At 35.7% G+C, this 26,192-nt stretch overlaps 1 protein-coding gene, 1 long non-coding RNA gene and 1 pseudogene across 4 annotated transcripts; 2 read left to right on the top strand and 1 right to left on the bottom strand.

The window, feature by feature from the left end:
- Positions 1-7,262: 7,262 nt before the first annotated feature.
- LOC147910816 (uncharacterized) lies at positions 7,263-12,025 on the top strand (annotated as a pseudogene).
- LOC105146169 (uncharacterized) lies at positions 9,253-13,872 on the top strand. 2 transcript variants are annotated; one of them, XR_015544703.1, is made up of 3 exons: positions 9,253-9,331; positions 12,749-13,319; positions 13,381-13,872. It is a non-coding gene; the product is annotated as an uncharacterized LOC105146169 (long non-coding RNA). The 2 variants fall into 2 exon arrangements; XR_015544702.1 differs by lacking the exon at positions 9,253-9,331 and having other exon boundaries at positions 11,439-12,914; positions 13,198-13,319.
- A 1,117-nt stretch (positions 13,873-14,989) lies between these two features.
- Positions 14,990-22,907, bottom strand: LOC105146170 (uncharacterized). Of its 2 annotated transcripts, XM_087404966.1 has the most exons (5): positions 17,190-22,907; positions 16,303-16,547; positions 16,101-16,214; positions 15,557-16,000; positions 14,990-15,411 (listed from the first exon to the last, which is right to left on the bottom strand). In XM_087404966.1, exon 1 carries the CDS (start codon positions 19,632-19,634, stop codon positions 19,269-19,271), a length of 366 nt encoding a protein of 121 aa, XP_087261092.1. In that variant the 5' UTR covers positions 19,635-22,907; the 3' UTR covers positions 14,990-15,411; positions 15,557-16,000; positions 16,101-16,214; positions 16,303-16,547; positions 17,190-19,268. The 2 variants fall into 2 exon arrangements, with proteins under 2 accessions (XP_087261092.1, XP_087261086.1); XM_087404960.1 differs by having other exon boundaries at positions 14,990-16,000.
- Positions 22,908-26,192: the final 3,285 nt, after the last annotated feature.

The raw sequence follows: 26,192 nt of genomic DNA, 5'->3' as shown, positions 1-26,192 counted from the left end.
AGGACGATAATAAATACACAAATGAAGAATATTATGATATGCTGATGGTACTGGATGAGTGCCACGGACAGCATTATCCTGCTGCAAGGCGGTACGAGGAATTGTATCCGAACCGTCAAATCCATCGGCCACCGTCATACTCCAAGCGGCTCAAAGATTGAACGAAACCGGCAAATAATCACGACGTTGGTAGAAATCGCAAGAAATTTACGAAATACGGAAGAAATTATTCGAGCTGTTGATCGAAACCCTGAAACGAATATTCAGGTTATTGCTCGGGAACACGGATCATCGTATTCGACCGTTCAAAGGATATTACAGGAAGAAAAATGGCATGCTTTTCATGTGTGCAACAGTTACGACAGAAGATTATCCTCTAAGGAAAACGTTCTGCGAAAACTTTTTAAGAAGAGTAGATCGAGATCCAAGATTTTCATCTCGAATAATATTCAGCGATGAATCGCTATTTACGCAAGAAGGGATATTTAATTCGCATAACATGCATTTATGGAGCAATGAAAATCCCAGACTTACACGAAATAGAAACTTCCAAATTCGTTAAAAGATGAATATCTGAGCAGGAATTATGGGAACGCAGATATTAGGTCCGGTTATTCTTCCAGATATTTTGAATAGCGAAACATATTTGGAACTTTTAAGGGATAATTTACCAGATTTTTTAGAAGAAATCCCATTATTCGAGAGAAGCAAGATCATATTTTAACAAGACAGTGCGGGGCCACACAACACTAGAATTGTGATGGATTATTTAAATCAGCAATTTCCTAGACGATGGATGGATCGATACGGCCCAATACATTGGCCCGCAAGATCTCCAGATCTTAATCCTCTGGATTTCTTTTTTTGGGGATATTGCAAGGAATTAATTTATAAAACGCTTCCCGAAGACATGGAAGATCTTAATACAAGATTGCGATATGCCGTATGGACCATCGAAAAAGATGTAATGCAAAACGTGCAAAGAAATTTATTGAGACGTATGAGAGCCTGCGTTAGAATGGATGGTGGACATTTCGAGCACCTCTTATAAAATTACTTTATCTATCACAATCCGTTCTTTTTAGAGCGACAGACAGCAATCCGCCCTTTTAAGGGCGACCAATACTTTCTTACATGGAATATCTCTCTTATGTAAAGGAGATCAAGAGATGGAGAGAACGTACAAGAAATATTATTATATATAATAATTTATTTTGTAAAAGATTTAATAATTATTCACCGCGGACGCAACACTATGGTACATTTCATGTAATACTACTTAAGAAGCATTACTCTGTTTGGAAGAAAAATCAATGTCAGAAAAATCAATTATATAACATAACATGAAATATTCTGATATTGATTTTTTTATCAATTCGATGTCGATTTGATGCTTTCGACGTCGAACGATATCGAACCGATATCGATTCGATTCTGACTGAGACGTCTGTGTGACAGCGCTAGTACAAACATAACTAATAAAAATCGATCAACTACTTGCTATCGTTGAGTGAATGTGTATTAGTAAACAATCGTGTGCTTCTTTCTTCGAGTGATATTCAGTCGACGAATAATTAATCGGCAGTGATTTATAGTAATTAACTGACAGATTCTCGATTAAAATCGAATGCATGCTATCGTCGAATAAACGCGGCGTGTGATTATCTTTCTTCGAGTGATTTTCGGTCACCGAATGATTAATTGATAATAATTAAAATGGACCATCGGTAGTAAAACGGACACTTAACTGATAGAGATACAGTAATAAATTTTTTGAATAATTATTGAAATACTTCGTTTTCTTCAAGTTAATGAATAGCTGTACGCTGAGCGTAAACGTATCGAAGTGATGATGCGTTTTATAAGAAACAAAGTAATTTAATGGTATAATGGTTACTCGATCTGCGTGCATCAATGGGAACGAGTGATTTCTAAACTTGTTAGAGAAATGGAAGTTCAAGTGACAAAAGTTTGGAGCTGTACGTGATCCATCAATGATCGATGGAAGTTTTTCTTGTTTTTCAAGCTGCAGCATGTCGAAGTCATCAAACTTTTTCAAGGTAATTTGCGTGCGTGCGTGCGTGCGTGCGTGCGTGCGTGCGTGTGTGTGTGTGAGAATGCAATCGCATATGCATGCGTATGTAGCGATCGTCTGATCGTAACGAGGGTCCCCCGTACGGTTTGCGTCGGACAGTGAGAAACGCCGCTCCTGGCTACGTTCTCTACGTGCACTGTCATTCGCTAATTATTTCTTATTATAATTTAAAAATTAAGCTTTTGACAAAATTTTGACAAAGAAAAAATCGTCTTAGAATTAAATCAGGAATATGACATTTCAAGGATAATATATTCATTTTGAATCATCCTGTATGTCATATTTGCATCTGCAATTAAATTCATAAAAATAATTTTGTACTGATAATTCCGTACATTTAATTGTCCAATTAAACACTTTTTACGGCATGTTAAACAAAGAAACATAACTAATGTGACTTAAATTTGTTAATCAGACATGCATCACTCCATACGTAATTTTTTAGTAATAAACCGAAAAAATAAAAATTCAAGAAACAAGAAACTAAAAATTTCACAATTACTTTGTGAAACATTTGGTTAAGTTATTTGTTTATATTCGTTTATATCTCTTATAACTACACCAGATTTTAAAAAATCAAATTTCCACATCAATTTATTGCTGAGAAAATATAAATTTAGCAAATTTTAACACACGAAATCAAATATGCGCGAATCGCCGAGCGAACCAATCTTCTCCACTCAACTGCGCGCTGGCTTTCCTCCAGGGTTGTTTTGTTTAAAATTTTTTTTTTAAACAAATGTTTGAAAACAAATGTTTTAAACATCAGATTAAATTAAACATGCTTTTTTTAAAACAATTTAAAATAAATATTTAAAACGTTATTTTTTTTAATGTGTTTTTAATACTATTTAGTAGAGAAGAAGGTGATACTCCAGTTACATTTTGCACGATAATTTGATTTACTTGGTTAATAATAAATATTTAAGTTTAACTTGACAATTACATTCATTAAAATGTTGTTGAATCGATTCTGGACTCAAAATTACAAAATATTTATTATTTAGGACACCATTAATAAAAATGTGACAACATTGCATAATGGCGAATCAAAGAGAAACATAGATGATAATGTGGCCTTCTATAAAAATAGTCTTAAAAAGTTAGTTTTGTTTAGAAAACAATAGTTTATTTATAAAATTGACAAAAAAGTAGAGTGTATTGCAGAATATATGTATGTATACAAATATATATACATACATATATATATATATATTAGGTGTTGGAATTAATTCGTAGCGTGTTTTAATGAAAGAATGTTATTTATTTCACATGAGCATTAAAAAATACATTAATGAAAGTACTTCCCATCACTTGTAAAACGCTACGAATTAATTCCAACACCTAATATATATATATATATATATATACATATAATTTTATGTATACAGGGTATTTGGAAAATAATGATAAATCTTTCGCATAAGGGCAGAATAGATTAAACTGAGAAGAAAAGTTCTCTATTATTTAGCAATTTTCTCAACAATTAACAAGATATTAATTGATAAAAATTGCTGAAAATTGGTCTTTAATTTTTTATTCCAATATTTTACAGAAAACCTACAAGAGACAATTGTTTTCTTTTCATAGAGCTCTAAGAATTTTTTCAGAATTTTTTCAGAATTTTTTAATACCGTATTTTCTTATATTGGTAAAAATGAGAAAATGTAGTTTTATCAACTAAAAAGTTGATAAAAATTTCTGAAAAAATTCGTAAAGTTCTATGAGAAGAAAATAAACAATTTTTATCTTTTGCAGTTTTTCTATAAAGTTGATAGTATTTCAGTAAAAATTATTGAAGACCAATTTTCGTCAATTTTTATCAATTAATATCTTGTTAACTATTATAAAAATTGCAAAATGCTAGAGTACTTTTCTTCTCAGTTTAATTCATTCTGCCCCTATGCGAAAGATTTATTATTATTTTCCAAACACCCTGTATATAAGCAGCTTGGTAACCTATAAAAATCTATAGTAATGTAAATTGTAGATTAATATTAGAACTACAATTAGTTCAAAAAATAATTATTTTGAAATAAAAATCTCAAAAAAGAAGCCATCAGTAATTAATACGCATAAAAGACCACATTAGTAAAATGCCATGCTATTGTTTAAATTTGCATAACTTAAAATACAATCAAATAAAATGTTAAATAGCAAACACATTCAAATATACATATATTTATGTGATAATACGCTCAAATTTAAGAAAAATAAGGAAGTAGGTGTAATTAAATGCTAAAATGTATCTCAGAAACGTTTCAAAATACTTGAAAGTGAAAATGCGTTTTAATAAAATATAATAAATATAATAAATATATTTAAAAGGTTTTTTTTTGTTTTAAACGCAATTTTTTTCTAAAACTTTTTAAAACATATATAAAACATTAAACTGTTTTAAACAAAAAAAACTGAATGTTTCATTATTTTTTTTAAATACGTTTTTTATCAACCCTGCTTCCCTCACTCCGTCCGGCACACTGCCTCGCTCATGTTTTTTAATTTTCCAATGGTTTTAAATAAACTTTTCCGGCATCAAAAAATTCAAAAGTTTTTCAACAGCAAAAATTCAATTCTTCCTTGACAAATTTGTTCTTCCTTGGAACAAATTGGTTTCAGACGGAACTCTTAATCTTAAAAATTAGAGCCACAGTGATTTTTTGAAAAAAAATTATTATCTCGGCTCCTAATAATCGGAGGGTAATCTTTTTTTTAAATTCGTAGAAAAATGTCAGATTTCGGTTATTTGATATAATGCTTATTAACGAAATTATTTTCGTTTCTTTATATGAAAATAAATACCCACTTTTTAAAATCCTTTTATAATAGTTTAACTGCAAAAAAATCGTTTTATTAAGCGTACGTTACAGTGCAACTCCTGAAGAAGCAAAATCCCTGTAAATTGCTGTGCGACTCCTCAAAGATGAAGAAATTAAATTTTCCGCAGACAGGTTTTTAGTGAACAAATGGCTTTTTGCAAAAATTAATGAACATTTTCAGGCTTGTTCAAGGCTAGATTTGTTCGTTATTACGAGGGCTACATTTTACGAGAATTTCAAAGCTTTGTGTTGAAATCTCAATGAACAGAACGAGTGAAAAGAAGGCCTTTTTTGATGTTTTTTTATTTTTTTTCCTACTGAACTAATAGATCGATTTTAATATTCCATGTCTTATTTTGTAGATAGATTTCAAATACCTACATTTTTCATACCGAATTTTTTTCCATCAATATCTTTCGTTTTATATTAAGCGAAAAACGTGCTTTTTGCAATTATTCGATTTTTTTTCGCATACTTTCTTCGCAAGTCTCGAGTCTCAAACATACGCATTTCTTTTCTGATGGCCTTTCGAGACTTTCGTGAAGAGAAGTGCTGGTTATAATTTTTTTCTGGTAAAATTCTACTTCTACTATTCTTGCTACTCGAGTTTATGAAGAAGAGATATATTATATAACACGCATGAAAAATCGTAAACAATTAAATATCTCGTAAACTGTTGCGTTTTAACATGATTTATACTATTTTGGATTAATGGGAATACACTATTACTACAATTTATTAAAACTTATATGTTATTTAGAATGCCCCCCGCCTCTTATTGATGTCTAGGCGCTGAGCGGCCGAGATTGCCGAGAAAACATTTTTGATCGCTGAAACAAGTAATTAGTGTGAGAAGGAGCTCACTGTCTCGTTCACTCTTAGCGCAGGCGAGCACACGGACATGGGCTCGTGCTTCATAAGTGTGGCTACCGTTTCGCCAGATCGTCGTCTGATTCTGTGTCGCCACCGTTAATGCAGAATTCTTGGCTGAGTAGTCAGGAGCCTTAAACTGAAATATTTTATATTGTTTCATATAATGATATTCTATACAATTGATATATATTTTTTTATTGCAGAAATACATGTGCAGAGATAACTGATGTTCAAGTAGTTCAAGTGTAAGAAGAGACTAAATAATTTATATTAATGGAAAATATTTTTGAATAATTAATGAAAAATACTTTTTAAATAAAAAAATTTTTTTTTATTTTCAGCAATACCAATACTTGAAATAATTCTGCCAATCATTGTTGTTCCGAAATCATCGTTAATTTCAATGTATTCTCGAGGATGGCAAGTAAACGGCTCATAGATACCGAATCATCCCTGTTCAAACATGCTTGCGACCAACATTTCGTTCAAAACATGCGTGTATCTCGCTCCTGTTCTAATCACGCTGTCTATCTCAAATAGCACGCGACCCCTCTTGCGCAAGACTCGAAAATTTGACAAATATAAAACGTTCTGAGTATACACGTACCGCGAGAGCATTCAATGCGCGAAAATTACTGAATCTCCGGCGAAATTTACGGTCTCGTTACTGCTCACAATACACTTTCTTTCAAACGGTATAAGAAATTACTCGACGTCATATCAAGTGCGAATTATCTGTGCATGCATCGAACTAAACGCATCAAGTATCGGCTTACGAGCATCGCTTACCGTCCATTTCGAACAAATCTTAATTCGAGTCAACAATAAATTCCAAATTGTTACAACAAAGAGAGTTATCATTATTACACGCCGCCTTGGCGAGCGAACCTTCTATATAAAGTGACATCAGCGTCACAAATACACAAACAACTGTCATCCATGACATAGAAGCTGAAAAAGTTAAACCATAAATTTTCATTCAGTAAATTATAGTAAAGTATATTTTTATTTTCTTATTTTCAATAATAAAATTTTTTTACAACATTTAATTATTACTAGAATGCAGTTAAAAAATTAATATATATTTCTCTTTTTTAACTTTATTTTTTATTTAATATTATTTGAATTATTTATGTCTTGTTAATAGAATTTATTAGATTTGTTACGTCCAGCGGACTTCCACGACTCTTTTCTTTCATGGAGATAGGAATTCGTTGAAATAAAAAGACAACTGCGCACAAGTTGAGCGTTATAGCCTAGAGAAAACTAAAAATTTTCTTTTCCCACACTAAAAACTAAAACGAAAAATCCAGTATCTTTTCGTAAATGTCCGAGATAAATTAAAAATCGGTACACCTGCACGAACGACGGAACCAAAAGGACATCAAGTTTGTGCCCTTCGGACACTGAGACTAAGATAATAAATATATCATTGGAATCGTAAGACCGACGCCAAAATACTTTTTTTTTACGTCATGGACGATTCTCACGAGTTCGTGATCACAAAATCTAAGAAGCGATACGCGACATTCATGGATAGATTCTGGGTAGTCTCGTGTCGACGCTGCACGTGCGCTTTCTTGACGCACTGCACGTGCGTTTTCCCATAAATTTTAAAGTCATAAAATTTAAGAAAATACTTTTCCACACTACAGATTCCGATCAACATCCTTCCGGTCAACATCCTCCCAAGATCTTGACCAATCCGAGAGCAAAGAATAATTCTATTACTAGTTAACGAACCTATTTCACCAATTCAAATTGGAGTAATTAGGGGCGAAACTAAAAACCACGGTTTTTAGTATAAAAACCGTGGTTCCGCGACCTTCAGGGTGATTTTTCTCTGAGTTTTGGGAAGCTATAGTTGTCGGGACTTTTGAAAAAAGCTTTATCCGATTTTCGAAGCTCTTTTTCTCTAGTAAAGTCAGAGCAAAACCATACTATCATCTTCAACGGCACTGCCTGATCGGGAAATTTGACGAAGCGGATCTGGACGAAGCCCAACATCCCATCGACGACACTCTCTCTGACGATCTCTCGAGTACCCTTATTCATCATTATTGCAAGTAGTAAATTTTGATTTTGCTGCAGTACACTGAGTGGTCCCTCCTCTTCTTGTGTGGTCCCTTTTTAAAGACGACCAAATTTTTAGTGTGTTCACACAGTTCTTCCGCCCCTCATCACCATCACCTAGCGGGGATTAACAACGCGTGCCGACTCATCGCCCGTGTCCGCTCTAACACTGCACAAAACTCTCGGGAACAATCTCCGCTAATTCAAACATCGGCCCAAGAACAGACTCTGGTCGTTCAGTCTTCACCCTCGACTTTATCACCGCTATTAGAAATTTCTCCTGTCTCCGATCTGTTCCCAGACTTCTTCAATGACTCTTCCCGTCCAGTCCTCCCCCTGTTTCACATCCGATATCATCACTCCCATTGCGGAATTTCCCGTCTTGAATTTATCATCCTCTCATTCCTTCTGTTCAACCTGATGCTTACTCCCCCGCCAATCTCCTTCCTCTCCTCTTTCATAACGTCCATCAGTTGTTGGAATACATGTCTTACTTTATTCCTTCCACTAATGATCGAGTGATAGTCAGCATCGCACTTCCACTGCTCCACTGATCCACTTGCTTATTTTCAGTATATACCATTCCTCATTTCCATCGACTCTCTTTCCCTCCAACCATATGACCCTACACAATTTTAATTTTCCCCTCCTCTTTCCAAATCCTCCTCACACAAAATAACACCAATATTATACGCAATTCTCTTTCCAAACGCGCACACATACACACTCACACATACATAAATCCATACGCTTCAGAATAGAGAACCAAAGGATTGTATTTTTATACTTAAGAAAAATATATTACTAAATATTGTTTTTATTATAGTACTATTAAACTAAACCCTCATTTGCTAATTGATAAACCTCTCCTTGTATTTATTGTAAGTTTTCCCACGGTTGCACTTCGCCCTCTCCCCGATTACTTGGATTAAGTTCCATGACAGAAAGCTAGAACATACAGACGTACACATCTGGCGTTAAAGTGCGCCCTCCCGGCACACTGACTCAGTTTGGGCCCTTTAAATTAAAAGTACGTCCGTTTAGCGGAGCACGAGTTGAGGTTTCCACTTCGTCCTCCATTCGATCCCCGGCTCGTTAGGAGCCTCAGAACGAAGCGAAGTACCTCCCGATTTGTGTCGATTCTTCCCCACGGCTCCCTTACGGTCCGGAGCTTGGACACGACCAAATCGGTCTAATAATTCGGTTTCTATTGCGTTCACCCCCTCAGCTCCATGCGGAGCTTGGACGTAACAGATTGCTTATCATATTAAAAAATAATCTTTCTTATCATAAACTTAATGGATTCGTATCATATTACAGAAGTATATCCGAGAGTCAACATATTAAATCATCGGATGATAGCCCAAGAAAGAAAAAAATGCGTTTGAAAATCAAGAGAGTACAGGCACAAAATAAAACGCTACGTGTAACAGTACGACAACTTTGTTTGAAAAAAAAGAAAATTAAGAAGGTAAAAATTTAAAAAAATAACGAATATAAACGTTTGAAAGAATTAGACCGTAAATTATTGCCCGAAAATTTTAATAGAATACTAATAGCACAAGTTGACGCACAATTTAGAAATAAACATGGCAGAATATATGATTTCGAATTGAAAAAATTTGCTTTATCTTTGTATTTTTTAAGTTACGAACTTATAGAAAATTGCAAAAATATATTGCATTGCCTTTTGTACGTTCTTTAAATTTATTTACAAAAGAATGGAATATTATACCAGGTATAAATGATAAAATTTTTGAAACAATGAAATTATAATAAAATTAATTTCTTTACTATTAACAGAACGTCTTTACCATTAACAGAATTGCGTATTATGTGCAGATGAAATAAATTTAAAAAATCACTTGTATAATATATCAAAAGATGAAATTATTGAATTTAAGGACACTGATGATAAAAAATCATCTATACCTGCAAAAAATGCTTTGATTGTAATGGCACATAGTATTACAGGTGAATGGAAATTGCCCATTTGCTTCTGTTTTGTAGAGACTACGTGCCATAGCAATGTACAAAAAATTTTTTATTTAATATTATAATTAAGTTAAAATTGTGATGCTATGGTGCATGCATTAATTACAGATATAAGTACTAACTTTATACAGTTATCTAATTTAGGAATCTTGACACAAAATTCTACTTTTTTAATTAAAGGATACAATAGTTTACATTTTTGATACTCCACACTTAATAAAAGCTTGCAATAATTTATTGAAATATAATTTTAAAATTAATAATAAAATAGCTTCTTGGGATCACATTGTACAATTTTATAAACGAGACAGTACGCAATGAATAAAAGCAGCTCCTAAATTATAAGTAAACCATATTGAGCCAAATAATTTTTCAAAAATGAAAGTAAAGTATGCTAATCATGTAACTGCAGGAATGTGTACATCAATGTCTTTCGGTTTTCTTCCAACTGAAGCAGTTGGAACTATAAATTTAATAGATCATTTTGATAAATTATTTGATATTTTAAATTCATCAAGTCTAAATAATTATAAAGAATATGAAAAAACTTTTACTGGAAATGACAGTTTTTAGAAGAACAAATGCAGTTTTTAGAAGAAATATTATACAATATTTCATAAAATCTATTAAAGTTGTAAATCGAAATGACAAATATGTAAAAGTGAAATGCTTTGATGGCTAGCAGATAACAATCAATGGTATTATTCAGCTCTGGACAATATTAAAAGATTACAATTTTCAGTATCTTCAAACTCGTAGAATAAATCAAAATGGCGTCGAAAATTTCTTGGCTCTGTTAGACAACAAGGTGGTAATTGCTTTAATCCGACAATACTATACAACTATACAATTTACACGTGCTTTTAAAAAACTATTTAGTACAAAATTTTTAGGACATTCGAAAACCCAAAATTGTGCTTCTGATAATCATGATATATTAAATCTTTATATTAAAACGTCTAGTATCAAAGAGTCAAACAATTTCGGAATTTGTTCCATCATCGACGCATAAAATTTTAAATATTCCGAATCATGATTATCGTTCAATGGCTTTGCCAGAAGAGAATACATTAAAGTATGTATGCTATTTAATTAAAAAGTGTACAGTAATCCTTGTGATATATGTAAGTGAAAATAAGGCTATTTTAGATAATACTACATTATATTGTTCTCTTCGAGCTTGTAGAAACAAAGAAGGAAATTTGTTTGGAAATTTTTAACATACTTAGTAATGACTTTTATAATTATATTCAGAAATTAGAAGAAATATTTGTAAAAAATTTTGAAAAGAATTGTTTTCAGGAAAATATTGGTAGTTATTTATTGCATTTGACACAAAATATAACTTTTGAACCGCCGTGTCCAAATTTCACAACTACTTATTTAATAAAATTGTTTCTTCGTATGTGTATATATTACACACTATCACAGCATAATAAATCATATAAAAAAAATTTTTTTAATAATAGAAAATTGTTAAATATTTTACATTTATAAATTTCTCTTCTATTCTCTTTTATTCTATATTATATTTATAAATTTCATGTTATTCTTCTTTATATGTGTCTCGTTTTTATATTGTATTATATTATAATATTTATATTTTATTTCTTGTTATACGAGTATATTAAAATTATTAAAATTACAATTTTGTTAATTCTAATAATAGTGATAGGCCGTGCTACGAATTCGCACGATGCGACTTCATCGCACATTGGCTTAGACGTTTTCTTTTTTAATTCGAAAACTGCAGTGGATATCTCAAAATGGTATGAGAAGTTTTCGTTCCCCTTGACCCATTCTACGCCCGCAATGCCCGGACCTAACTTAAGAGACACCCTGCGTGCGTGTGTGTGTGTGTGTGTGTGTGTAGGCATACATGTGTATTATTATTTTAAAATATATGTAATATTGATAAACATATTTGTTTTATTCTAAATTATATTGAAATTGAAATTTTATTTATCATATTTTTATTTATCATATTTTTTTGTATGATGCAATTCTGATAATTTACTAAAATGTAAACGATCTAGCAGGAAAACAAGCATCGTGTGCTACAGTCGTTAATTAAAATATTTTTACGATATAATATTTGTATCATATAACATTTATGTAATTTTCTTATTTTTATATTTTTTTCTATTTTGCAATGCAATACAAATATAAATCTATTTCTTTTAGTTTTATTACATTTAGATTCAAATATATACTTTGATGTACAAATGACCTAGAGAGAGAGAGAGAGAGAGAGAGAGAGAGAGAGAGAGAGAGAGAGAGAGAGAGAGAAAGAGAGAGAAAGAACGGAAAAATAATGAGCAACTGAGAAAGAAATTCAGATGGGAGCGCTACTAGGGAAATTATTTATTTCACATATGCGCACTTCATTTTGGGAACTAACATCAAAGGTGCCAACAGAGAGTTGTGCTATAGTATATATTGTGGTATAACTACATACAGTAGCGACAATAACTGTCGGCTTCTTTGATGTCGGTGGTCATCGATCACGTGACTGTCAACCATTGAATGTTTTATGGACCACTGAATTTGAACGGTATCAAAAGACGTAGTATTTCGCATATAAAGTATTTTTAAAATTCGGATAAATTCTATATATCGTTACGTCCGAGCGTCCGACCTGCGGAGATGTTCTCGCGAACGCGTTCACGCACTCTCGGCCCGCAGAAGTTTGACAGAAGCCTCCTCTGTGAAATTTCAAACTTCCACTCACAGAACGTGAAATACGTAAGAAAGAGATACTGTAGGAAGAAATTTTCATAAGATTCAATAATACTAATTTCTTTTACATTATATGACATTACTTTTTGACATTAATTACACATTTTATTGTTAATTTATTACAATTAAATATTAATTGTTTTTTTCTTAAAAGTAATATCAACCAAGAAGCTCAAGAAGAAGTGAAAATCTCTCTGTGACTCCTTCAAAACACATTGTAAAAAAAAGAAGTTATCGAGTGGATCTGTGGCTTCATCATGTAGTTCGTGAATCCATTATGACAGCATGCAATTTCTTTTAGATGTTCAACTATAAGGCTTGTACGTAACATCAGACAGTATGCAATATTTCCATAATTTTGCAATATAGCAATAATATAATATTAGGTCATTTAAAAAGTATCGGTTTTTTGTTCAATTTTTGAATGAAAAAACCGCGGATACTTTTTAAATGACCCAATATATCAATATATAAATAATGTTGTATAAATAATGCTGCAATATTAAATGTCCGCGAAAATCCCTAGCAGAAATATTTGTGCGATATTTCGACAATATTTTTGCAATATTACTACAATATTATGTGATATCTTTTATGTTACAGAATGACAACGAACGCATAGAACACTGAAACTCTAGCAATGAATGATACTGAGGAGGCAGTGAATAAAAATTATGAAATGGATACTAACATTTCATCCGACAGATGTACCAGTAACTTATCAGGTATACCTTATAGGTAATAATGCGTAAAGGAGAAAATAATTATATACTTTAATTTTTGCAGGAAACAGTGCTACCAGTAAGCGGAGGAGACTTGATGGTGACGATGATCTACAAGACTTAGTGGAAACTTTAGTGAAATCAGTCACCTTCGACTAACCTTTTCACATAAACGTGAACATAACAAAATCCGCTACCATACCGGAAAGTTTCAAATTTTCAACAACCTAATCTATATTCCTATTTGTACATTGGCAATTATATCATTCGATAGAGCAAAGTTTCAGTTTTAAAAATCTACTTTACGACGATTTTTAACAGAGTTATGAGCTATTCACTATCTTAAAAATCACTATCTTAAAAACGATTCTCTTGCCACGATACGACTACTCTTTCGTTGTTAAATAATCGCAAAATTTGTCCCTAAGTGTCATACACCTGCAAATACGTTTGATCCACTTCGAGTTATATCTGTAAATGTACATTCATTCTCAAAAATTCTTCGCTAAGAGCCATCCATTTAAGCTATTCGGATCGTTTTCATCGACCAAACCTGCGTTCAAATACGTAATATTGTCTCGCTTTTTCGGAACCAGTTGTGCAAGCAAATTGTTGCTCGAATCATTAACATAAAATTTTTTGGATTAGCAATTATCGATTTTCGATATATTCGCCACTGACTTGCTAAAATATCGAAAGTATTCTCAATCATCCTCCGACTCAAGCGATAATTATACACAACTTGCTCTGGTGTGAGCCCATTTTTACCTGAATAAGGGCGAAGCAAATATAATTTGAGAGGGAAAGCTTCATTTCCAACAAGGCAATACGGTAATATCCGTCTTCCTTCAATTGCTACTGGTTTTGGCACATTCATGTTCGGTCCGAATCGAATTTTTGATCAATCGTACTGGTTTGAAAAATACCACCATTGTTTTGTCGCCCATAGTCCCCGATATCGACATAACGAAAAATATATTGTGCATCACAAATTGCCAACAATACTACACTGTAAACCTTTTGTAACTGTAATAACTCGAGCCAGCATTATTAGGGCACTGAAACATTACGAATTATTGTTTTTACCACAATGTATATATGTACTGCAATATATGTCGTGCATTATTTATTGCATTATTGAAATTGTATTATTGAAATTGATTAAACAATTGCTATTAACATTTACGTACTTGAATGATAACATGTTTGTCATCTATTGCTCCGATACAATGAATGAAATTTCTCGACTCTTCAAAGTTCCGAGCGATTTCTATCCACTTTTCTTCTGTTAGTATCGGTGATATTAGGTGTACAACTTTGCTTCCGCCATTTTCCTATAGATGGCTTTAGCAATGATCGAAATAAATAGATCATAAACGTCAATAAACTTGGGCATCTGTCAACATAACCCCATAGAAACATTAGTCGATTTGTGTCTGCATCATAAAGTTATTCTCGATTGAAAATGTCAGTTTACGAGCCAAATTCTCGTCATTTGCGGGAGGTTTTAATTTTCTGCTTCAATATGAAGAAATCTGCAGCTGAGTCTCATCGAATGCTCTCAAATACTTACGGTGAGGCCGCTATTAATGAAAGAACATGTCGTGAGTGGTTTCAACGCTTCAAGAACGGTGATTTTGACGTCGAAGACCATAGCGGTGGAAGAGAGAAGGTTTTCGAGAAGGTGCAGAATTGGAGGCATTACTTGATCAAGACTCATGTTAAAATCAAGAAGAATTGGCACGATCATTGGGAGTGACTCAACAAGCCATTTCAAAACGCCTCAAAGTCATGGGAATGATTCAGAAGCAAGGAAATTGGGTGCCGTACGAGTTGAAGCCGAGAGATGTTGAACGGCGTTTATTTGCTTGTGAACAGCTGCTTGAAAGGCAAAGACGGAAGGGATTTCTGCATCGCATTGTGACTGGGGACGAAAAATGGGTTCATTACGATAACCCCAAGCAGAAAATCATGGAGAATTTCCGGTCATGCTTCCACGTCGACGGCTAAACCGAATATTCACGGCTCCAAGGTCATGCTCTGTATTTGGTAGGACCAAAGCTCGGCGTAGTGTATTATGAGCTGTTAAAACCGACTGAAACAATCACAGGCGATCAGTATCGAACGCAATCGAGCCGAGCATTGAAAGACAAACGGCCGCAATACAACGAGAGACACGATAAAGTGATTTTGCAGCATGACAATGCTCGACTCCATGTTGCGAAAGTGTCAAGACATACTTGGAAACGTTGAAATGGGAAGTCCTATCCTACCCGCCGTATTCTCCAGACGTTGCTCCCTCTGACTATCACTTGTTTCGATCAATGGCACACGGCCTGGCTGACCAGCACTTCCGGTCTTATGAAGAAGTAAAAAATTGGATCGATTCGTGGATCGCCTCAAAAGATGACCAGTTTTTTAACGCGGGATTCGCTGCCCGAAAGATGGGAGATAGTGACCAGCGATGGACAATACTTTGAATCATAAATGTATAACCAGTTTTTTACAATAAAGTCTCGAATTTCGGAAAAAAACGGCGGAGGCAAAGTTGTATACCTAATAAAACCATAGGATGCAGAGCGTTTCAAATTACTGAACATGTTTTGTATATGATTTACACACTGTCGTTTTCCCCATAAGATATTGGAACGTCAGATGTTATGGAATCACCAGATGCCAAATATCTGAAATATTGAAGGAAAATATATATATAAGGTAATATCGGTGAGATAACAATGTTTGCTATCATTTTATTAATTTTGTATAAAGTAAACATAAACTTACTTCAACGTTACTGCCAAGCGTTCTGCAGGTGTTATAGCCTCTTTTATAAAATTTTGCTTTTGCAATTGAGGGCCAACACTAGACAATAAAGCTTCTAATTGCGTTGCAAACACTCTAAAGTAATTATGAAAGTAATTATGAAAGCGAATATCTTCTAAACGCAGCTTAGGTAATGAGGCAAACCATATTGATAGAAACATACTGAAAACTGAAGTGTTTGAAAGAGTGGTGCTATCCAATGCTGTTTTTTCTTGTATGGCCTCCTTCTTGCATTTTTTTTTTTAAGTATTGCAGCGACATGTCGTCATCTAATCTGTTCTAATATTACTTGCGATATATTACATTACTTGCGTATACTACATTTCCGCATATATTTGCTAAATGTTCGTCACTCAAATCGTCCTCCATTCAAGCATTAAATGAATTATTTGTCTAATTTTTCAATCCCTGAAAAAATAATTATCTCAATCACAATATATATATATATATATATATATATATATATATATATATATTAGATGTACAAATAAGTTTCCGCCGTTTGATAAAAGACGGCGCCACTAGCAAGCTATGGTTAAAATTATCTGATGTAAAACATTATATCGTAAGATTGGACATCTATCAACAACATAACCTTGAAATACTAGCGATTTTGTATCAGCATCATATATTTTTTTTTGTGCGAAAATGCCGAGTTTTGAGCTGAATAAGCGTCATTTGCGGGAACTTTTGATTTACTTCTTTAATTTGAAGAAATCTGCAGCTGAGGCTCATCGATTGTAGAAGCATATGGTGAGGCTGCCTTAAGTGAGAGAAGTTGTCGTGAATGATTTCAAAAATTTAAGAACGGTGAATTTGATGTCGAAGACAAAGAACGTAGCGGAAGTGTACGAAGACGCGGAATTGGAAGCATTATTGAATGAAGATTCGTGCTAAACGCAAAAGGAACTTGCACTTACATTTTGACTTACATCAATAAAACATTATGTATCGTTCTTTTACAATAAATGCTTAATTTTTGATTAAAAAACGGCGGAAACTTATTTGTACACCTAATATATACATAAATTTTGTACTTGAGAAACTTACATACATTCAGTTGTCAACACAGGTTGGCTGTCACACGCCAGTATACAGATATATATTTTAAAATTTCAACTGATTATATCCCGATATTTCACGCTCTATGAAAAAGTAGGAGACAGTTGCGGCGAGATATTGAAATATAAATTTTCCTGCCACTTTGATTTCAGCTATACTGATGGAAGAGGGGGAAATATCTACACATATCTCCGTGAAATCGCAGCTTTAGTTGCGGCGCTCAAGTCAGTTCTTTTTTTCAGTTTTCCTCTCTCTCTCTCTCTCTCTCTCTCTCTCTCTCTCTCTCTCTCTCTCTCTCCCCTCTCCCCTCTCTCTGATGTCATGGCGTTCTGCGTGCGGATGCAGCCTCTGTTTTTGTAAGCCTCAGCAATAGATTTTAGTTAGAGCTCGGTAAGATTAATAATCATTGTCGTTAAATAATTGCTCACGCAAACGCCGTCACACAAACGCTTATATTGTAGATTTTTTAGTTTCCCGTATTCTAACCTAATAATGCGATACCGATATCTAAGCTGTCGTAACGCACGCAATTACGTCTCTATTTCTTCGATTTGTATATTCCAAACATTTCATTTGAGTTTATATTGTATTAAATCGCCTTACGGTTTGTCAGAAACAATGAGTAATATTTCTTTGTGAACTTAGTGATTTCCCGTCAGTTGTCCTTGACCATTAGTTCGTCGCCAGTGGCTAGACATGCACGATGCCACAAAAGCACAGCAGCCACAACGTAGCCACAGTATAATCATATCCAGTAGCGATAGTGAACTTTTTTGTAATCTGCAATTTTTAATACGCTTATTCGGTTTGTACAGTTAGGAATATGGCGGATGTATTAAAAACTTAATAGAAATTCAAATTTAAGAGCCTGTCCTATCATAACTCTACTGTGTACACTTCACAACATGACAATGATTCGTGTGACCTAAGAACACTTACATCAAAAGCGATACTGAACGTCGGCATCTTTAGCTACGTTCGATAATGCAGATTTGAGACTTCGGAGTGCTTTTATATAACATATGTCACGTGCACTGTAGAAAAAGAGCACTCCGACGCCTCAGATTTCCATTGCCGAACGCAGCTAAAGATGCCGACGTTCAGTATCGCTATTTGATATGATTATACTGTGACGTAGCCACATGCTGCCACGCACTACTGTCCTCTGACAAAATGAATGTACACTACACAGAAACGTCCACTTTTCTTAGAGTATGTCTCGTCCATTTTTCAAGACTGAAGATGATAATTTGGTTCATATAATCGTGTTACATCGATTTATCAGCCTTTAAAAATGGATGATGTATCCTAAGAAAAGTGGACATTGCTATCGTTTACATCTACTTTGTCAGAAGGCAGTAGTGCGCGGCAGCATGTGACTACGTTGTGATTGCTGTGCCCAATGTGGCGCCGAGCGTGTCTGGGCGCCGGCGATGACTGACGGCGAAGGACAATTGGCGGGAAATCGTTAAGTTTATAAATAAATGTTACTCATTGATTCTGACTCATATGCCATAAAGCGGTTTAATATAAATTAAATAAACAATTAAATATAATTAAATAATTATTTAAGACATACAGATTACAAAAGTAGAGACGTAATTGCGTACGTATGATGGCTCGGATATCGGTATCGCATTGCTAGGTTAGAATATGAGAAACTAAGAAAATCTACAATATAAGCATTTATCTGACGACACTAGCAATTACCTAATGACATGAACAGTAATCGATCTCGCAGTGAACATAGGGTGATTATTAATCTTACCGAGCATTAACTTATAATCGCTGAGGCTTACAAAAGATCCGCACGCAGAACGCCATGACACTAGAGAGAGTGAAAGAAAGGAAAGCCGGAAAAAAGAACTAACTCGAGCGCCATAACTAACGCTTGCAATGCCACAAGCAATAACTTAGGAAGAAAATGACCTCCGCGAGATGGCGCATTGGATGCACACGTGGATTCATTCGCTGCGGTATTTTACGGGACTTTCCTTGCGTAAATCGATTGCATAGCGCTTCTTCGCGCTAGTTTGATTTGCTAGTTGGGCTGGCGCGTGTCTGTGTTCATTTTTGTGCTCTTCTCTGTCGTGTCTCTCCGTAAATTGCGTTTTCTCGGTCCCATGTCAGAGGCACCAGCTCTCGATATCGGGCGGGGGAGATATAAGCCATTGTTAAGTCTAGAATATCGCATAATGATTCTCCCCCCTCAATCGAATCGAGTTCTCTGCCTTCTCCTTCTTCCTCATCGTCTTCCAATTCCGATCCTGGTGCGCATTTGATGGACGCCTCTTCGGATAAGAATATGAACCAAATACTTACTACTTGATAGTGGAAGTCACCGGCAGGTAATGATGGCGGTGGCGTTTCCTCCCTACCAGCCTTTGTCGCCGTCGACGACACAGCCATTAATTCGCCGCTTCCTATGGACATTGATGATGAGAGAATTAGCCGCAAACGTAGTGCTGAGGTAACAAGCGAAGGGACGAGATCGAAGATCTTGGCCTCACTCTAAGAATAATCATTCGAACAGCGCATCTGAATCCCCCTTGGGTGCGTTGGCACCTGCCAAAACGAGAAATATCTCGATTAATAAATATTCTAAAAATGATATTCCCTCTTTATCATATATGTATATTCGGATAAGTCAACGCCGATGCATTTTTCTGTACTTTTTCGTGTTGTTTTTGAATCCATCAAGAGTAATTGATATTCTTCTCGTTAAGAGGCTTGACGCCGGTAAAGCCATAATAGAGGTCAAGACTGCAGACGTGGCTAATCGTCTGATCTATCCTCTAATCCTATCTTTGATAAGGCCTTCGAGCTTTCATTCCTTCTTTTAAGGTTCTCTGTACCGGAATTATCAAGGGCATCGATCAATCTATCTCGCTAGATTGTCTCAGAGAAAACATAACTTCAACGGTCAAAGTACTTGACGTACAACGCTTTTAAAGATCCATGATAATCAACGGCAAGGCCATTTATGCGCCCTGGCGAACAGTCTGTATAAAATTTGCAGGATAATCACTCTCGAAGGAGGTGGTTTTATTTAATGCTCTATACAAAATCGATGCATATATTCCAAAAGCTAGGATTTGTTACGTTTGTCATAGAATTGGCCATATCGGTCGCGAACTGTAAAAGCATCAAACCAAGATGTCTCTTCTATGGACTCACTAAAGAGGAAGATCACTTTTGCTCAGCTGATCAGGCGCATCTCAAGTGTATCAATTGTGAAGGGAATCATCTCGCATACATGTTCTATCATTATTAAGCACAAGACTATTCTCGGCCTGGCCGCGCAGAACAACATTCCTCTGGTGGAAGCTAGAAAAATAGTTGCTTCCAACAGCTTCCTCTCTCCGCCTTCTCATAATACGCTTCTTGATTTTAAAAACTTTCCTTATCTTCAAAGTCATACTTCCTCTTCTTCTTCTTCTTCTCGTTCTGCCAAAATTCTACAGCTCTCCTTATCCTACATCTAGCCTTCCTTCTACGGCATTATTTCATATAATCAATTCCAACACATCTTGACCATAATGACTCAAAGGATCTCTTTTCTTCTAACCCTCCCATAAGCTATACCAAAAAAGCAGCGTCGCCGCCTCTGAGACACGGCTAACCGACCGTTTCGAGCCTCCCCTCAGGGAAGCCACTTATCCGCAAAATAGGATCTGTTGCAGGAAAATATAAAATTCTTCCTGCATCATCTTCGGATCACTCAACGTACAAACAAATCAGGAGCATCTAGATCTTCTGCTTGCATCCAATGGCCGACACTAACTATGATGCGAAGCAATATTACCCACACAAAGGAGCAGGCGACAAAAGGCCTCCATCGTCCACAGAGAAATCGACTTCAAATATAGATATGATCAGAAGATTGATTCAGAAGATTATAAGCTTCCTCGAGAATTGCGAATCTCTGATTAACATTCCGACCGTCACTGGCATGATATCCCCCATTATTTCTCTATTTCAAAAAATTTCTGAAATCCTATCCACTCTTGGTTTTTGTTCTGAATCTAGTACTGACTCTGTAAGTAATCTACATTCCTCCTCTCTTAGTAATGCTGTACTATTAGCAACATAGTAATTACCTTCACCCGCAATAAACATTTACAACCTATTAGAATCCTACAATAGAATTGCTGCGGCATTCGTGGCAAACTTCCTTAATTACAACATATCAGGCGACAGTTTGACATTTTCTACTTACAAGATATCTTACTTTATCCAACCACGCCTTTCCGACTTTCACCTTTTAAAGCTATTAGAAAGGACTCAGAGAGCTCTGGGCAGAGAAGAATCTGTATCTTATTAAGAAATAACATCATATTCAGTCATTTGGATCTTTCGGATCTACATCATTCTTCGATAGAAGTACAAGGTATAACAATCAATCTCAATGATGAGCAACCGTTATTAACATCTACCATCATCCGAATCAACACACACCTCAAGAATGATTCGACAAGCTCTCATAAACTCTTAACACGTACAAGAACACGCTGTTAACAGGTGATTTTAATGCACATCACATCTCTTGGGAATGCTCCAAATCCGATCATTCCGACAGGGCGCTTCTAAGCATGATAGATATAAATGGAGCCTGCATTATGAATGATGGTAATCCCACGCTCCTCACTCCGTCGGAGACAAATAAATCTGTAAGTCACTTCTGCCGATTTGCGCCACTATGTGAAATCATTACTGAATTGGAAACCTTCTGGCACTTCCTTATGCTAATGGCTATCAACATAGCCATTAGCGGCTCCTCTAGTCTACGACGTGTCTTTCTATACAAATTAATCCTTGATACGGATAAAGCTAACAAATTGCACCATTATGTACTATCTACCTCCGAAGAATTCTTCAGCAAGGTTCCTATGGACTGTATTGAGGCATATGAATATTTTGCAGATCATTTACGAAGCCTTATGAAATCGCTCTTTCCTGAAAAGCAGCGACTTCTCAGGTCCATACACGGAGAGGGCATAGATTTTTAAAAGGGATACTGTCCAACTGCACACCATGGGTGTGGTCGAGTTGCCACACAAGTATTTGATTAACTAATCGGAAGAAAAAATTTTACTAATTGTTTAATCAAAAAACACTTCGAAGCATTCGTAACGGCAACTGCACCCCATGTTATCTCTTCCACCATGCTCTCTAGTGTAGTGCTCCTAAAAATAAAAGTACCCTGGCTATGATTCGAACAACGGTTTATCAAATTTCCAAACTAATCTGCATTAGACATTAATCTTGCAAACATATGGAACAAACGAGTAAAAAAAAGGAAATGTAATCGTTTCACAGGATTCGCGCCGCGTGGTATTACTGCACATTGGCTTAGATTAGAGTCTTTAGAAAACCAGATTCTGGCCATGCCCTAAAAATGGCGTGGATGTCCGAAATGTGTGTTTGCTCTCAATTGGTAATATGAACTCAGTCAGAAATGAAAATGGACATCGATTTGATGCTTTCAACATCGTATCGACATCGATTCGATGTCGATTCCATTATCATTTCTGGGAATGTATGTGCGATTGGTATTGCCATTATGTGGACACGCCAATCACAAGAGAGGATGGAGGGATGGTCAGACTCTAGTATTCTACTGGAATTCTAGCTTAGACTAGTATTTCTATAATAAGAATTAAGACAAACCGCCACCATTAAGGCTCCTGACTCATGGTGAAAGAATTACATGATGTGCTCAGTTTGCAAGCATCTCTCTCTCTCTCTCTCTCTCTCTCTCTCTCTCTCCCTCCCTCCCTCCCCCTCTCTCTCTCCCTCCCTCCCTCCCTCTCTCTCTCTCTCCCTCTCTCTCTCTCTCTCTCTCTCTCTCAGGCCCTGCGCATAATGGAGGAAATATTATGAAGACAAGTCAATACGTTTTTAGAAAAACATAGTAAAATATTTTTTTTTGATCAATTCATTTTTATTTCTCAACATAGTCTCTTTTCGGCTCGATACACTTGATCCAACGATTCTCCAACTTTTTCAAGCCATCCGAATAATATGATTTGTCCAACCCTTCAAAATAAGCCTCTGTTTCGGCGATGAGCTGCTCTCTGGTAGTGAATTTCTTTCCTCCAAATCATTTCTTCAGGTTTGGAAACAGGAAATAGTCGCAGAGGACTAAATCTGGCGAATATGCTGGACGAGAAAGCAATTCGTAGCGGAATTCGTTGAATTTGGCCATCGGGTACGTGTGAACCCGTGCATTGTCTTGATGGAAGAGCACTTTCTTCTTCGCCAAATGGGAACGTTTTTTTTTTAAATGTTGTTGAAACGGTCCAATAAGGCTGCATAGTAATCGCCATTGATCGTTTGCTTCGATGGAAGGTAATCGATGAATTATATCGCGTGCATCCCAAAAAACTGTGGCCATCACCTTTCCGGCCGACTTCACGGTCTTCGCTTTCTTCGAAGCTGGTTCACTCGGTGAAGTCTATTATTTTGATAGTTCCTTCGTCTCGGGTGTGAAGTAATGGATCCATATTTTGTCCACAGTAATGAATCGACGCAGAAATTCTGGATTGCGTTGAAACATCTCCAAACATTGTTTTGAAATCGTTACAGGGTCGCGCTTATGGTCCACAGTGAACAAACGCGGCACCCATCTTGCCGATTTTTCATACCTAATTATTCGTGCAAAATTGAAATCACTATACCATGTGATATGCCTATGGCCTCAACAAGCTCGCGCATTTTCACTGGTCGATCAGTCAAAACAATATCGTGGACTTAATGATTTCTGGCGTAGCAGCCTCAATTGGACATTCCGAACATACATCACATGTGGATGTACGACCACGTTTAAATTCATTCACCCAATTGTATAAAGTCGCAAATGCTGGTGCAGATGTACTATGAACATTATCCAAGTTGGTTTTGATTTCTTTCGGCGTTAAACCTTTCATATGTAGATGTTTGATCACTGCATAAAATTCGTTTTTTTCCATTTTGCAAAAAATACAAAGGTTGTTCTCTTTAATTGTCTACATAAATGAAACCTTCGCGAATTGACATGAATTGACTTCCGTTCAAAATTTGACAGTAATCAGCTGAAAGATGCTACTTGTCAAAAAGTAATGCGACATGACACTGCGAGTGCCCTCTGATAGATTTTCTAAGAACTTATTGATTTACCCTCGTAGTAACAGGAATAGATATTAAGATTTCAACCTATCAGAAACCATGTATTCCGACGTAACCGGATAGGTTAAAATCTTAATATCTATTCCTGTTTCTAATATTTATTCCATTATGCACAGAGCCTTGTACAGTGATCATTCGTAATCCAGTTTAGTCAACCTTAGTCGTTGTTTTCGTCGCACATCATTTAGGTTCGATCTCTTTTTATTATGTATTATTTAGTACTACCAATGTTTGTTCGCGTACCCTAGCCAGTGATGCTCTGTCATAAAATGTTTTATATACAATTGTATATATATTAACATTACAATATAATTATATATTAAATATGTTCATATAATGATAAAGGACTTTTCTACTCAGTTTAGTCCATTCTACCTGCTCGGGACGAGTGGAGCCGTATATTCATGACCCCCTATATATACTACATGGGCTGAAAAGTCCCGGGATTTTTCAATAGGTGGCGCCACTAGAAAATGAACATGATTCATTTCGAGAGGTTTCATCTGTCACTAGTTTATATATGAAGTTTCATGACATTTCGTTCATTCGTTTACAAGCTACAGTCGTTTAAGTGGCGTTACTTTCGCCTTCGTAAAAAAAATGGAAAAACAGAAATATCGCATCTTGATCAAACATTGTTTTTTGATGGGAAAAACTTCTGAACAATCATTGAAATGGTTGCAGAAATGTTATCCCACATCTGCTCCTTCGAGAACAACAGTTTGTCCGTAGTTTAGTGAATTTAAAATGGGTCGTACAAGCACCGAAAACGCACCTCGCTCTGGAAGGCCAAAAGAGGCTACGAATGAAATCGCAAAGCAAGTGCATCGAATCGTTTTGAGTGATCGTAAAGTGAAGTTGTGCGAGTTAATTGAGGCCATGGGCATCTCAAAAGAACGGCCGGGATACGTTTTGCATGATGTTTTGGAGATGAAAAAGCTATCGGCACGATGGGTGCCGCGTTTGCTGACCATCGACCAAAAATAGCAGCGCGTTGATGATTCAACGGCCGGTTTGGCGTTGTTGCAGCGTAATCGAGCGAACTTTTTTCGACGTTTTGTGACGATGGATGAAACGTGGGTACCATACGCCTGAGTTCAATAGGCAGTCTGCAGAGTGACTGAAAAGCCACGAAAGCCGACCAAAGCGGCCAAAAGACCAACACTCGGCCGGGAAGGTTATGGCCTCCGTTTTTTGGGATGCGCATGGCATAATCTTCATCGACCTGCAGAAGGGAAGAACAGTTACGGGAGAGTATTATGCAGCGTTATTGGACAAACTGAACGACGAAATAAAGAAAAAACGGCCCCATATGGCGAAGAAAAGTTCTGTACCATCACGATAACGCACCGTCACACATGTCCTTGAAAGCGATGGTCAAATTGGACCAATTATGATTCGAATTGATTGCTCACCCACCGTATTCTCCAGACTTGGCCCCCAGCGACTATTATCTGTTCCCAAACCTCAAGCGGTGGCTCCAGGGAAAGAGATTCACATCGAATGAGGAGGTCATCGCGGAAACTGAGGCGTATTTCGAAGGCTTGGACGTTTCGTACTACAGAAAGGACATCGAAATGTTGGAAAATCGCTATACCAAGTGTATCGCCCTCGAAGGCAACTATGTTGAGGAATAAATATAACTTTGCCCAAAAAACGCTTGTTTTCATTAAAAATCCCGGGACTTTTCAGCCCATGTAGTATATATATATATATATATATATATATATATACAGAATGTCATGAATATATGGCTCCACTCATATATTCATGACACTCTGTATACATACATACATGTGTGTGTGTGTGTGTGTGTGTGTGTGT

The sequence above is a fragment of the Acromyrmex echinatior genome, chromosome 1 (genome assembly GCF_024713525.1).
Source record: "Acromyrmex echinatior isolate Ae372 chromosome 1, ASM2471352v2, whole genome shotgun sequence".
Lineage (NCBI taxonomy): Eukaryota > Metazoa > Arthropoda > Insecta > Hymenoptera > Formicidae > Acromyrmex > Acromyrmex echinatior.
Note: the sequence above shows the minus strand (reverse complement) of the source record. Positions and strands in the feature narration are given on the sequence as shown.